The sequence below is a fragment of the Phyllostomus discolor genome, chromosome 4 (assembly GCF_004126475.2).
Source record: "Phyllostomus discolor isolate MPI-MPIP mPhyDis1 chromosome 4, mPhyDis1.pri.v3, whole genome shotgun sequence".
NCBI lineage: Eukaryota > Metazoa > Chordata > Mammalia > Chiroptera > Phyllostomidae > Phyllostomus > Phyllostomus discolor.
The window spans coordinates 136,621,904-136,636,085 of NC_040906.2; the positions used below are offsets into that span (position 1 = coordinate 136,621,904).

General features: G+C 36.3%; 1 protein-coding gene across 3 annotated transcripts in view; it reads left to right on the forward strand.

The window, feature by feature from the left end:
* The window catches only part of SMAP1 (small ArfGAP 1), a 165,034-nt gene that overhangs the window by 126,213 nt on the left and 24,639 nt on the right, over positions 1-14,182 (forward strand). For all 3 annotated transcript variants that reach the window (XM_028508985.2, XM_028508986.2, XM_028508987.2), the window contains one exon: positions 9,889-9,979. In XM_028508985.2, the coding sequence (XP_028364786.1) occupies positions 9,889-9,979 (91 nt within the window). The remainder of the gene's footprint in view (positions 1-9,888; positions 9,980-14,182) is intronic.

Here is a 14,182-nt window from a genome sequence, read left to right on the forward strand (position 1 = left end):
CAATGTGCGGTTGCTGGGGGTTATGGCCTGCAACCCAGGCATGTACCCTGGCTGGGAATCGAACCTGCGACACTTTGATTCACAGCCCGCGCTCAATCCACTGAGCTACGCCAGCCAGGGCATAAAACTTATTTTATAATACTGGGAAGTATTTAGCCAAAATAGAAGATATTTTAAAAAGGAATATCTTGATATTATAGCAAAAATGTCCTGGTGGATAAATTATTAATAAATTTTTGCCATTCTAAGAGGATTAGTTAATAGAGTACTGATAGTGAAAGTAATTTGTGTCTTGATGATGTATCTTGAAATGTCTACAGGCTTTGCCATTTAGAAAGGTGTTTTCTTGCACTTAAGATTCTGGTGCAGTAACCAGTAGACTATATGGAAATGTATGCACTAGCCATAGATGGAGCCCTGCAGTACCCATAGGCACACAGGCATTTTTATAGTGGGGAGATATTTAGGGTCCATATTGAGATTTTATTTGCGTTCTCTTAATATGTTAGAGCTGGTAAGGATGTAAGCAGTCTAGTCCAACCCCTTATTCTTCGGAGGAAGAAATGGTAGCTGAGTGTGATTATATAGTCTGTAAGTGATGTCAGGACTCAAATTCCCACAGCTCCTGACCTGAATCTCTGCCAACAATAACTGGTTTTTAGCAGTTGTCTTCTGTCAGTAACGCTGCCGCTGGATCAAGCAGTGAGTGTGCATATCCAATGATGGATGCAGTCGTCTTTATCAGTTGGCTTTTTGTGCTTACCCAAACCCTACAGGAAATACTTTGCAGTTTTCATTTATTTTTCTCTGACTTTTGAACTTGAACAGTAACAGTAATTTTTCATACAGAGCAATCTATTGGTTGTTGGTAAAATAGCTGGTAACTTTGATAATGTGTTCATTTGTTTTGAAAGTTTTTCCTCATGTTTCTTCCTATCTAGAATCACTAAGCTGAGGGGCCCTGTATTTTTCTGGCAGAACTAAAAGATAGGAGCTTGAAGTTACCTATCTTCCCCTAGTTTAAAAAGAAGATAGAAAGCTTGAAGTAAAGTGTTGAAAAATAGCATGGAGTAGCCACATTTAAGTGCCAAAGAGAGAGTTTCCATTCTTAGGAGAAGGTTGGGTTGGAAGCTAGTGGCCCCAGGCAGGGAGGTTAACAATAGTAGTGTTTATAGTATTGGCCATAGTGTTAGTAGTTAGTAACTGTAGTAATGGTACAGCACTTTTAACTCAAAGAGCATAGTCTCCAAATTCTTAATATGCCATTGTGAGTCGCAGGTTATCATTAAATAATAAAAGTAAAAAATAAAAACATGGTTTAGTGCATGTAAACTTTATACATGGAAGTTGTTATTGTGGTTATTTTGGTTGTGGTAACATTAAATTACATCTTTGGGTGGATTCATTACCATGTTGTTAGAATACTTCAAATTTATACATACTAAGTATCAAATGGTATCTCACTCATAACTATAGAATAACATGTGAAATAAAGTAGGTATAAAGTATTAGTTCTGTTCTTTACTAACAGTGATGTTATTTCATTTTTAGATATTTTACTTTATTAAAACCAAGAGCTTTAGGGAAAGCATCCTTTGTGTTTAAGAATTGAGTGGTTTCCAACCCTGAACTTCTGTTTCCACTATAGACTTAATGCATCATCTTAAAGCAAACAGTGAAAGGATGAAATTCTCTACTAGGTTTCTTGTGATCTAGTAATAAGTTCTATGATTTCTAGAGAGTTCCTAACCTGACCATAAAAGAAGTCTTGAGACAGTGTAAGGTGTCTGATCAAACATGCTGCAATTACATTGGACTACACAAACGTGTTTCCTAATGCTGTGGTTTGGTCGTAGTGCCTGACGATATGATGATATAAAACCATCAGCTTCTGAACATAGTAAAGAAAAAGAGAAGAAAGTTAAACCGTAAATAGTAATGTTAAAGTCTCAAATGTTTATAATTTTCTACTTTTATACTTCGTTTATTTAGTTCGGAGTTTCTGACCTATATCATTTTCCTTCACTCTGAAGAACTTCTTTTAACATTTCTTGCATGGTAAATCTACTGGTAATAAATTCCCTCAAATTTTTATTAGCCCGAGTAAATCTTTATTTCTCTGTCACTTTTGAAAGATAATTTCACAGTACACAGAAATCTATGTTTGTGGGTTTTTTTGTCTTTCAACAGTTTTAAGTATTTGAAATGCTTGTGTGTTTTCTTGCTTGTATAAATTTCTAAGAAATTAAATATAATTTCTTATATATTTTGTTCCACTGTAGGTTTTTTTCCTCTTTTGCTTCTTTCAGGATTTTTTCTTTATTTTCTGTAGTTTAAAAGTGATATGACTTGGTATAGATTTTTTTGTTTTGTTTTGTTTTTAGCATGTATCCTGCTTGGTTCTGAACTCTGAGGATCTCTGATTTGGTGTCCAACATTAATTTGGAAAACTTCTCAGTCATTATAGCTTCAGATATGTCATCTTTTCTTTTATCTGTCTTCTATTATCTCCAACACTCGTATGTTATACCTTTTATAGTTGCCCCATTTAGATATTTTGTTTTTCTTTCTTTTAATTGTTTTTTCAGTCTTTTTGTTTTTCCATTTTGGAAATTTCTATTAACCTATCCTTAAGCTTAGAGATTCTTTCCTCAGCCGCATTCAGTCTACTAATGATACCATCAAAGGCATTCTTTTTTGTTACAGTGTTAGCACACTTTATTATATTTGTGCCCCCAAATCCTAACAAGATTAATAGCATTTTTTTCTTATGTTTTCTAAAATGTGGCTTTAAGATATTTTTTACTTATTATTACATCACAGCTATATTTCAGATACCTTAAATAATTTTATCTTATTATTATTTGCAACATACGACAGAACATGTACGCTATAGTACAGTGGGGTCCCCAACTTTTTTGGCACCAGGGACTGGTTTCATGGAAGATGGGGGTGAGGGTGTTGGGGGACAGGAGGTGGCGCTCAGGCATCAGGCCAACTTCACTTGCACTCCAGTTCCTAACAGACTGTGGACCGATACCAGCCCATAGCCTTGGGATTGGGTACCCTTGGTATAGATTTTATTTATTTATTTAATTTTATTTTAAAAATTTAAATATATTTTATTGATTTACTGATATGATTTATTGATAACTATTACAGTTATCCCATTTTTTCTCCCCTTTATTCCCTCTGCCCTGCACCCCGCCTCCCACTAGCATTTCCCAACTCAGTTTATGTCCATGGGTTGTACATATAAGTTATTTGGTTTTTCCATTTCCCACACTATTCTTAACTTCCCCCTGTCTATTTGTACATACCATTTATGCTTCTTATTCCCTGTACCTTTTCCACCATTCTCCACCCTCCCCTCCTTGCTAATAACCCTCCATGTGGTCTCCATTTCTGTGATTCTGTTCCTGTTCTAGTTGTTTGCTTAGTTTTTTGTTTTGTTTTGTTTTATGTTCAGTTGTTAATACTTGTGAGTTTGTTGTTATTTTACTGATCATATTTTTGATCATCTTCTTTTTCTTAAGTAAGTCCCTTTAACATTTCATATAATAAGGGCTTAGAGATGATGAGCTCCTTTAACTTGACCTTATCTGGGGAGCACTTTACCTGCTCTTCCAGTCTAAATGATAGCTTTGTTGGATAGAGTAATCTTGGATGTAGTTCCTTACCTTTCATGACTTTGAATACTTCTTTTGAGGTCCTTCTTACCTGCAAGGTTTCTTTTGAGATATCAGCTGATTGAGAAATCAGCTGATTAGTCTCATGGGCACTCCTTTGTAGGTAACTCTATCCTTTCCTCTTGAGGCTTTTAAGATTGTCTCCTTATCTTTCATCTTGGGTAACTTAATTATGATGTGTCTTGGTGTTTTCCTCCTTGGGTCCAATTTCTCTGGAACTCTGGGCTTCGTAGACTTCTTAGAAGTTTATTTCCTTTACCAGATTGGGGAAGTTTTCCTTCATTATTTGTTCAGATAAGTTTTTAGTTTTTTTACTCTCCGCTTCTCCTTCTGGCACCCCTGTGATTCAGATGTTGGAATGTTCATAGTTGTTCTAGAGGTTCCTAAACCTCCTCATTTTTTTTTTGAATTCTTCTTTCTTCATTCTCTTCCAGTTGAGTGTTTATTTCTTCCTTCTGCTCCAAATGGTAGATTTGAGTCCCAGTTTCCTTCCCATCACTGTTGGTTCCCTGTACGTTTTCCTATATTTCACTTTTCATAGCCTTCGCTTCTTCCTCTGTTTTGTAACCATATTCAACCATTTCTGTGAGCATCCTGATTACCAGTATTTTGACTCTGCATCTGATAGGTTGGCTGTCTTTTCATTGCTATGTTCTGTTTTTGGGCCTTTGATCTGTTCTTTCATTTGAGCCATATTTTTTTTGTCTCCATGTGCATGGTACGTGGTAAGGGATAAGGACTTTGGTAATTGCCAGGGTTGGGCAAGCCACATCACTGCAGTGTGACACTGTATGTGAGGGAGGGGTCCAAGAGAGAGAACAGTGCTGCTTGCTCAGCTCTCGGCCAGTTTTCAATCACTTCCCTCAGTACCCACAAGCAAATTGGGTTCTTCTGGTACTGATTCCTGGGTGGGTGGGTTTGTGTATATTCTAGGGCTCTGTGGGTCTCTCCAATAAACTCCCTTGTGAAGCTTGGAGTTTATCCTGCTGTCACAATCCCCACAGGTTTTTATAGTCAGAGGTTTTGAGACTTTACCCAGCGTTCCAGTGCAGGGAAATATAGTGGTCTGTGTCACTCCCCAGTTGTTGCTTCCGGTTTATCTGCTTGCAAATGTGGGACTGTCCGCTCCGCCAGCTGCTGCCTTGCCATGAGTCCTCTCTGCCCCAGCTGCCTGTTTCTGCTCCTCCAGCTGGTCTGGATGAATGTTTCTTCTTTAACTCCTTGGTTGTCAGACTTCCATACAGTTCAATTTTTTGGCAGTTCTGGTTATTTTTTGTTTTTAAATTTGTTGTCCTTCTTTTGGTTGTGTGAGGAGGCAAAGTGTATCTACCTATGCCTCCATCTTATTCAGAAGTCCCTGGTTTTGAACAAAGGTATAAATCATCCATTTTCAACCTTTTTTATCTGATGGCACACATAAACTAATTACTAAAATACTGTGGCACACCAAAATAAATTTTTTGCTGATCTGACAAAAAATAGGTATGATTTTGATTCATTCACACCAGATGGCTATTGTTGTGTTGGCTGTTGTCATTTTTTAATTTGATAGTCTAGCAGGAGTGCCCAACTTTTTAGTGTATCTGGGCCTAACTGGAAGAAGAAGAGTTGTCTTGGGCCACATGTTAAATACACAAACACTAACAAAATCTGAAAAGCAAAGAAAAGGTTTTAAGTAAACTTACAATTTGGTGTTGGGCCACATTCACAGCCATCCTGGGCTACATGTGGCCTGCAGGCAGCGGGTTGAACACCCTTGAAGGAGAAAAGAGGTCAGTGCCCGTGATTAAGTTGTCGAGTATTGCATGTTTTAAACATTCTTGCAGCACATCAGAGTGCTGTGCTGTGGCATACTGGTTGAAATCGTTGCTATAAATTATAGTTTGTATATGAATATTTTTGTTGTTCAACATTTATCTTATAGTGTTATAGGCAAGCCTTGTTAGAAATCAGGTATTTTTTTTTATTTAATTAAAAAAAATTTTATCCTCACCCAAGGACATTTTTTCATTGTTGAGAGAGAGAGAGAGATATGAGATGAGAGATGAGAAATAAATATTGATTGGTTGCCTGTACAATCCCCAATTTGGGATTGAACCTGCAACCTGGGTTTGTGCCCTGACTGGAAAGGCCAACACTTGGTTGGCCTTTTGGTCTGCGGGATGATGTGCCAATCAACTGAGACATACCGGCCAGCAAGAGAGTTTTTTTAATTTTAGAAAAGCTTGTCAGGAAAGCATAATCTGTCACACACCCGTTTCCTTAACTGCCACTCATTTGGGGAATCTATTTATAGTTCTCTGGCATTAATCTGGTGATGTATATATAAATTCTTTATATACATAAATAAAGAGAGCAACAAATATGTTTTGTTGTAGAAACTAAGCAGCCTTTAGAGTGGCCATGAGACACTTTTTCAGGGTGCTGCTTCTACCTTCTTGGTAAACAGGCTATTTAAAGGCCATCACATTGCCTTGTTGCTACAGGGACTGTTAATGAGGGATAAGGAGAAAACTATTCCAAACTTCTTATCTTACTTCTTGAGGTTTGATTTTGATAATTTAAAATGTTTTTGAAATGCTGAATTATGCAATGTGGTAAAGAAAGGAGGTCTGTTAGTTTGACGGTCTCATCATAGACCAATATTTGAGGCTGTCCACAATCTTCCTTCAGTTAAAAGCTGGGTCTTGTCAGTTTTTAGAATATGGCAGCATAGGCAAATGTGGCAGTGGACATGATTGAATAGCTGGAAGTAGTGCCTTTTTGAAATAGGCTCTGTCTCTGAATTTATTGGTGACAATGTTAGGCTTATATGCAAGTTATAATGGAATAAAACATAATACCTAGATATCTTTAGTTTATCTTTGTTTTAAAGGATTGCACAATTTAAAGGATTGTTTTAGAGCTGTTTTGAAAACTCATAATCCCTGAGTCTACATTTTTTAGATATACTCATCTAACACTAGAAAAATACTTAATTCTTAGTTTACAAAGAGATCTGTAAAAATAATTGTGTGAATGAAAATTGTCATTCATTACTATAAAGTCACTCAAAGAAATGTATAGAAAATTAATACCTTTTATGGATATTTAGCTCTAAAATTTCAAGTATTATTATGGTAAGAATTTCAGGGAGATTTCTCATTTATATGGTTTTGTGCTTTGGTGTATCTGTCCTTGAGTTTGCTCTTAATACGTTTCAAAATAAAAATAGTGAGGTCAGTTTTTATGTTTACAGTTATGAACAAAGAAGAATATTTCCTGAATTCAGTCTTTGTATCTCTCACTAATACAAGAAGGTAGTACTTGTGCTACTATGTGGATACAGAAGAGTTACCTCTAAAAGTATCTCTTTCCACACATTGATGTGTTCAACAGTGTTGCCTTAGCGAGATTTGAGAATAAAGGGATGTAAGACAGTTCTTACAGTGATCAACTGTTTTGCTTTTTTCTGGTTTATGAGAAAACCTATGAGATGCCAACTATAGGCAATTCATGTCTGAAATGTTGAAATCCATCTAGACTAGTCAACTCTCTTTGGAGTACCTGGTAAGGTTTAGAGCATTGATATTCTTCATTCATGTAAGCAGACCCATTCATGTAAGTAGGAGCAAAGGAGCAGACTTTTCTTTAAAACAGAATATCTTAACCTATGTTCTGGTAAGAAGTATGTTTTACATTATGATTCAGTCCAGCTTACATGCACTCACACGTGTGCACAAATGTGCAAAATCATTCATGAATACTTTGTGCAGTGCATTCTAATTTATGTTCTGTTTCATTTTTAATGACAAAATTAAATTCTATAAAACAGATTTCAAAACCCACCTGCAATTTGATAAACTCTGTTTAGGCTCTTCCCTTATACTTACCTTCAGTTTTCTTTACCCTGCACAACTATATACGTGTTCTCTATTACATAGTTTCCTATGGGATGCTTGATAAACACCTCTTTAAATTATGGTGCAACTGAAATCTAAGGAAGAAGAGAAACTCTTAGGACACATAGATACACATCTATGTGTACTATGTGGCTATTTATGTAGTAGTTGCACATATCTACCTATCTACATGTGTGCTGTCTGTGCAGGAGCTTGGAGGGTAGGAGTCAGGATTGCTAGAGGACTTGACTTTGTTCTCTTCTTTTCAGACAACAAATGGGTAATTTCATACTTCAAAGTATTTAAAAAGGTGGTTCCAATTTGGTGGGGAAATAAACCAGAATTTGAATTTTTAAAAAGAAATCATTTTAGCCTAAAGAAATTCCAGATTCTTAGACTAGAGAAGATGAATAGGAGGTACTCTTTCACCAGTTGGGTTTTTGTCCCATGCTTCTTTCCATGGAATAATATTCAGTAAAATATTATATCAAAAAGAATTGGCATATAATATCTGAATTTCAGTTAATATGAAGAATGACTGCATTTAGCAAGTTTATTTTTTTAAGAAATTTTTTTTTAAGATTTTATTTATTTATTTTTAGAGAGGGAAGGGAGAGAGATAGAGACAGAGAGAGAAACATCAATGTACAGTTGCTGGGGGTTATGGCCTGCAACCCAGGCATGTACCCTGGCTGGGAATCGAACCTGCGACACTTTGGTTCGCAGCCCGTGCTCAATCCATTGAGCTACGCCAGCCAGGGCTGCATTTAATAAGTTTATTTAAATTTATTTTCATCTTTCAGGCTTTCTAATTTTAAATTAAATCATTGATTAGATTTTAAGTTGCCTCTAAACATAAGACACTTAAATCCTAATATCCAGAGTATTAGGCAGGGATGTGACAAATGAAGACTTGCCCCATGGTGCTATTAGGATCCTGCCCAGGAGTTATTTGAAGTTGGCAAGCTCATGGCCACTTAATCCTCATTATCTTCCAGATTTGAGTGTTTATGTTAACATAACCAATCCAATTTTTTTAAAAGTGTAGGGGGGAGGAAGGTCTAGCAGCTTTAGTATTAACTTGAAAAGAATTACTTACCTTGTTAGTATAAACTATACTTTCTTTAATATTTAGCTGAGCAAGGTAAATCTTATCTATACTGGAGGTTGAAAAGGAAAAGAATATGAAATGAATTATGTAGCTACAGGTTGATAATTCTGTATTTCGGAAGGTTAGTAAAGAATTGATATCTGTGATGGTAGGTTAATTGGTTAAAAAATAAATCTGAGGGAGACAGTAGTGATGAAAAACAAGTAAGGGTAGATATATATATTTTTTAGGAATTATATAAAATGAACTCAACTAACTTAATAATTCTTTAAGTAGTTGTAGAATAAATTATCTTGTAGCAGTGGTTTGAGAAAGGAATAAGTGAACGAATTTATTTTCTTGGTTATAGAGAGATAAGTTTCTGATTTGAAAACCCCATATATATATTTTTTTAACATTTTAAAATTTGTTTATATTTTTAGAGAGGGTGGGTAGGGAGAAAGAAAGGGAGAGAAACATTGATGTAAGAGAGAAACATTGATTGGGCTGCCTCTCACACATGCCCAGACCAGGGACCGAACCTGTAACCTAGGCATGTGCCTTGATGGGGAGCTGAACCAGTGACCTTTAGCTTTAGGGGGATGATGTCCAATCAACTGAGCCACATTGGTCAGGACAGATAATGGGTTTTTTTTTTTCATTCTTTTTTATACAGCAGTTTTTATATGTATGAGAAAGAGAAAGATGGTTTGGAATGTGTAACTGTGGCCTGGACTTGTGGGAACTAGAAGGATATTATATTTAAAATGTAACTGATAGTGTAGACTTGGGGAAAATATTATCAAATAACATTTCATTAGGCTTTTCTTGGTGCAGTGTTGCCTTACGCGTCAACAGTGTGGGTGAGGGGAGTAAACTGTGCTCCTAAAAACTGCAAGCCTGCCCACCCTCTGTTAATAGGTGCACCTTAGCAGTGGCTAGCAAGTAATACCAAATACAGCTCTTGAAGTGTAATTTCACATAAATGAATTAAATGGTTAAGAACAATTATATTAAGATTAAATTTATATATTCACTGTTTTGAGGTCCTAATATGTAAGGTTTGTCACTTGAGGTCAATAATCATGTTTACTTGTTTTTTATACAATAATAAATGTTTAAGGCTTCATTATGCTAACTTTATCAAAATGATATATATAATTGGGGCTTTAAAGTCTTGATTGGTTTATTTAAGAAAAATTAATAAAACTGATTATTTACTTTAAAGCTGCAGAAGAAAGAAGATCAGCAATTAGAGCCTAAAAAAAGCACCAGCCCTAAAAAAGCTGCAGAACCCACTGTTGATCTTTTAGGACTCGGTAAGTAATAAAAAGCCTCAGTCACCATCAGAGTTACAGAACAGTTGAAACCTTTACTTCAAATTAACATAATGGTTTTATTGTCAGTATGCTAAAAGTATCTGCTAACTGAATTTGGAAATGGTATGATTACTTTGCTTAGTTCCTACAAAAAAAGGAAGTGTTTAATAAGGGAGCTAGTCTCTGTCAGCACTGTCTTCACTGAAAGCCAAGTAATAAGTTCCTTGGGGAAGGAAAAGATATCAAAGTAATCTTCAAAGGCTTGGCAGACTGTGACATTTCAAAATTTAAGGAGTAGATTCATTCTCTTTCTCTGTCTCTCCCTGTCTGTCTAATTTTGTCTGTGTTTGTGTGGTGGTGGGGGTTGGGGTGTCTCTTAGCAAAATAAGTCTGGGGCAGCCTTATTGTAAAATAGGCTGGTTTAAAGAAAATTTAATTTTGGTTAACTGAAGCAGCACGCTTTATACTTAACACCTACTAGTTAGATTCATTTTATATACCTGATGACAATAGAGCTCGTTTTAATTTAATGTCATGTTTATTCTCATGACCAGTAGGTGTGTGTTGTCTCCCTGGTAAGTAAACAGGCTTTTTCATTCAAGAATTGCTTGTACCTTGCTTATCTATTGATACCGTTGGTTCAAAAATAGCTTGGTAAATGGTTATTTTTAGTAATATCTTAGCCTTCCAGCAGTAATTAATTAAAACTTTTTTTTCGTTAGAGAAAGATTAAAGGAAAATAATGAAAAATAGCTGAAGGGGAGAGTTGAACTTCATACGATGCTTTTCTTGATCTTAGTTCTTACTCAGTAAATTGTTTTCTATGTGAAGAATTACGGTTTAATATTTTATTCATTTCTTAAGAAGCTGGTATAACATGCAAATATACACCCTGGGGTTAAAAATCTCCTATGGTGGTAAAACTAAGTAGTGCATTAAAAATATTTAAAAACTGTAATTTTGAAAATAGAGCTTCAGTCCAGGGCTCTAAATATAATTATGTTGAATTCTAGTCCTCATAATTGCTGTATTTTATTTCCTTTTCTATAAATGAGAGAAAAGAAAAAAGACTTACTACAAAAGTAAGGAAAAAAATCTGACTGAAACTATATGCATCTTTGTCTTCATTGCATCATTTTCTTTCCAGTCTGGGTCCCTGGTTTATTAGTTATAACTTGGGAATGTAAGATATAAACCAGACCTGACTCTTTTCCTATAGACTGATTCACTGATTCAACAAATATTTGTCAAGTGTCTTTTATGTGTCCAGGCACCAGTGTAGGAACTAAGGAGGTGGCTATGAAAGAAAGCAAATAAAAATACCCGACCTCTCGGGGTTTTCATTCTATCTTAGGAGACAGTGAATAAATAACAGTTCAGTAAAATATGTCATAGATCATATGGTAGGTGCTGTAGATAAAAGAAAAAAAAATGAGTGGCTATAATTTGAAATAGGGTTAGGGATACGGGTGTTCACTGCGATATCATTGGAGCAAAGACCCAGAGAAGTTGTGGGTGTCTGGGTATGCGCTGCAGGAATATTCTCAGTAGAAAGAACAGCAAGTGTAAAGACTCTGCAGTAGCAGCTTACTTTATTGAGTGCGAGGACCAGCAACGATCACAGTGTGGCTAGAGGGGAATGATCTGGGGAAGGGGAGTGAGAGTGGAGAGAAGTAAGGTGCAAGGAAGGGCAGACAGATTGTGACTTTGGCTTTTACTCTGAGTGTTCTGGAGATATATTAGAGGGGTTTGAGCAAAGAAGTACATGATCTCACTTTTGTTTTTAAAGTATTGTAGGTACATTGTTAGGAATAGATTGTAGCAGAGGAAGGTCGGAATCAGGGAGACCAGTAAGAAAACTATCACAAGAGTACAGGTGAGAGATGAGATGGTTTAGAGCAGGCAGTGGCATTGGGGGTTATAAGAGGTATTCAAGTTCTGGATATATTTTAAAGATAGTGTCAATAGGATTTGCTGACCAGTTGAAATTATATGATGTTTACCTTCGGGAATAAACCTGTGGAACAGGCAAATATGACGATTTAAGACAAGAAAAATTGTAGCAATGTTTTGAATAGCAAAGAGGGGGGATGGGATCTAGTAGACAAATGGATTATGATTGGCCTTAGATATCAGCTGTTACTGGAATAATGTTGAATAGCAAATAACCCCCCCCAGGGCTCAGCTTATATCAATAAACATTTATCTCACTCTCAGGTCTGTTGGGGGGTCAACTAGGGCATCTCTGCTAGAACTTCATTTGATATGTTTTCTACCTTTCTCATAGGAATAAATGTTTCCTTGGCTTCTTAATCTCAAAGTCAGTATCACTTCAGGGTTTGGTGATGGCAGCTTGCTCACTCTCCTTTTCTGGTATCAGTTTCTGTGACAGTCAGCTAATGCTGCCCATTCTACCTATTAACTCCAAAATCTAAGTGGCTTGCATCAGTTCACATTTCTTTCTGTCGCTCAGGGTCTGTGTGTCTCCTGAGACACCTCTCTTTCGACAGTGGGAGAACCTTGAACAGCAGACTGTTTTTCTGGTCTTAAGCATGCTACTTTCCCCGATGGGACTCTGGTTTCCCCCTGTAAATGGAAACATGGTTGGAGTAGGGAGCAGTATGATTTATGCTTGTGCAAAAATGACAGCATATCCCCATATGAGTGAGACCAGAATAAGCATTAACTTAAAACATTTTCAGAAAAATACAGAGAAAACTCTTACATAGTTTAATTCACTTTGAATATTCTCATAATAGGGTAATAGTTAAGATCATTTTTTAGTGTAGTCATAATACAGCATAATGACTTTTTGGTTGACAGTGGACCATATTATACAACAGGGTCGCATAAGATTATAATGGAGCTGAAAAAATTTAATGGCCTGGTGACTTCGTAGCCTTGGTAATGTCTTATTTAGCACAATGCATTGCTCACATGTTTGTGGTGTGAACAAACCAACTGCATGGCCAGTCATGTAACAGTGTACACATGAAATTACAGTAGTAAGCTATACCACCTAGATTTATATAAATATACTCTGTGCACAATAATGAAATTGCCTAACAACACATTTTCCTTTGTTAAGAGGCATATAACTATAATTTGACTTCCTTTTAAATGACTCTTTGGTGAGACCATATTCTTTTCTTCAGCCTGGTGACTCAAACTAAACCTGCTTTCTTCATGTCACCTTTCCTGATCTATTCCCTATCCCAGGGACAAACATAAATGTTCTCTATATACTTTTTAGCCAGGATCAGCATTGCTTTTCTGAAAAGGACCAAATATTTTGGCTTTGCAGACCATATGGTCCCTGTTGTAATTATCCAATTCTCCTATTGTTGTGTGTAAGTAGACCTAAACAAATACGTAAGCAAATGATTATTGCTGTGTTCCAATAAACTTTAAAAATAGGCAGCAGGCTGTAGTTGGCTGACCTCTGCTTTATGTTCTTGATTATACCTACAAGAGCTACTTCATATTTAGTTGTTAATTTCTGTTTAAATCTTGCAGAAATACTATTTATTCAATGCTTTATTCTAATACCAGAAGTGGGGACAGATACTTGATTATTATCTACTCTCTATCTAGCCTTGGATATAACCTAAGAGCTCAGGACCCTTCTTGACTAAGGGAAAAACTGAACAATCCCTGAATGCTTTAGACTCAAATCAAACTTCAGAGATAGACACATCTTGACTTGAATAGGTTCTTTATAAGTTAGAAGAGAATTGAAAGCTTTAGGGGCTATAGGGGTAGAGTTTTCATGTCTTCTACCTGTATAGTTATTCTAGGACTGAGAATTATTCTGTTAGGCTAGTTCATTCTTTGTTGGTTATTACTTAGTTTTTGCGTGACTAAAAACTGACAGACTGCTTAGCAGTTGGTTAGGATTATCCCCCAGACTTAATGATACTTTAATTAAGCAGTATTTTTTTTGGTAGGAGACCCTGGCTGAGAATAAAATCTTAAAGGGTGAGCAGATGCTCCAAACCTAAATCTTGGAAAAAAACCTCATAAATTGCTGGTGTTTAACGTGACCTTACAGGTTTCACTTCAGTCTTTCACTAGAGGTGAAAAGCCCTCCTGTGGGGTTTCTGTCATGTTGCCAGCCATGTGCCACAAATGTGCTGCAAAGCAGCCTGGCTTGCCCCAGGAGGCTCGGCCAGCATTCTTTCTGTAGGTACAGGGGGAAATGTG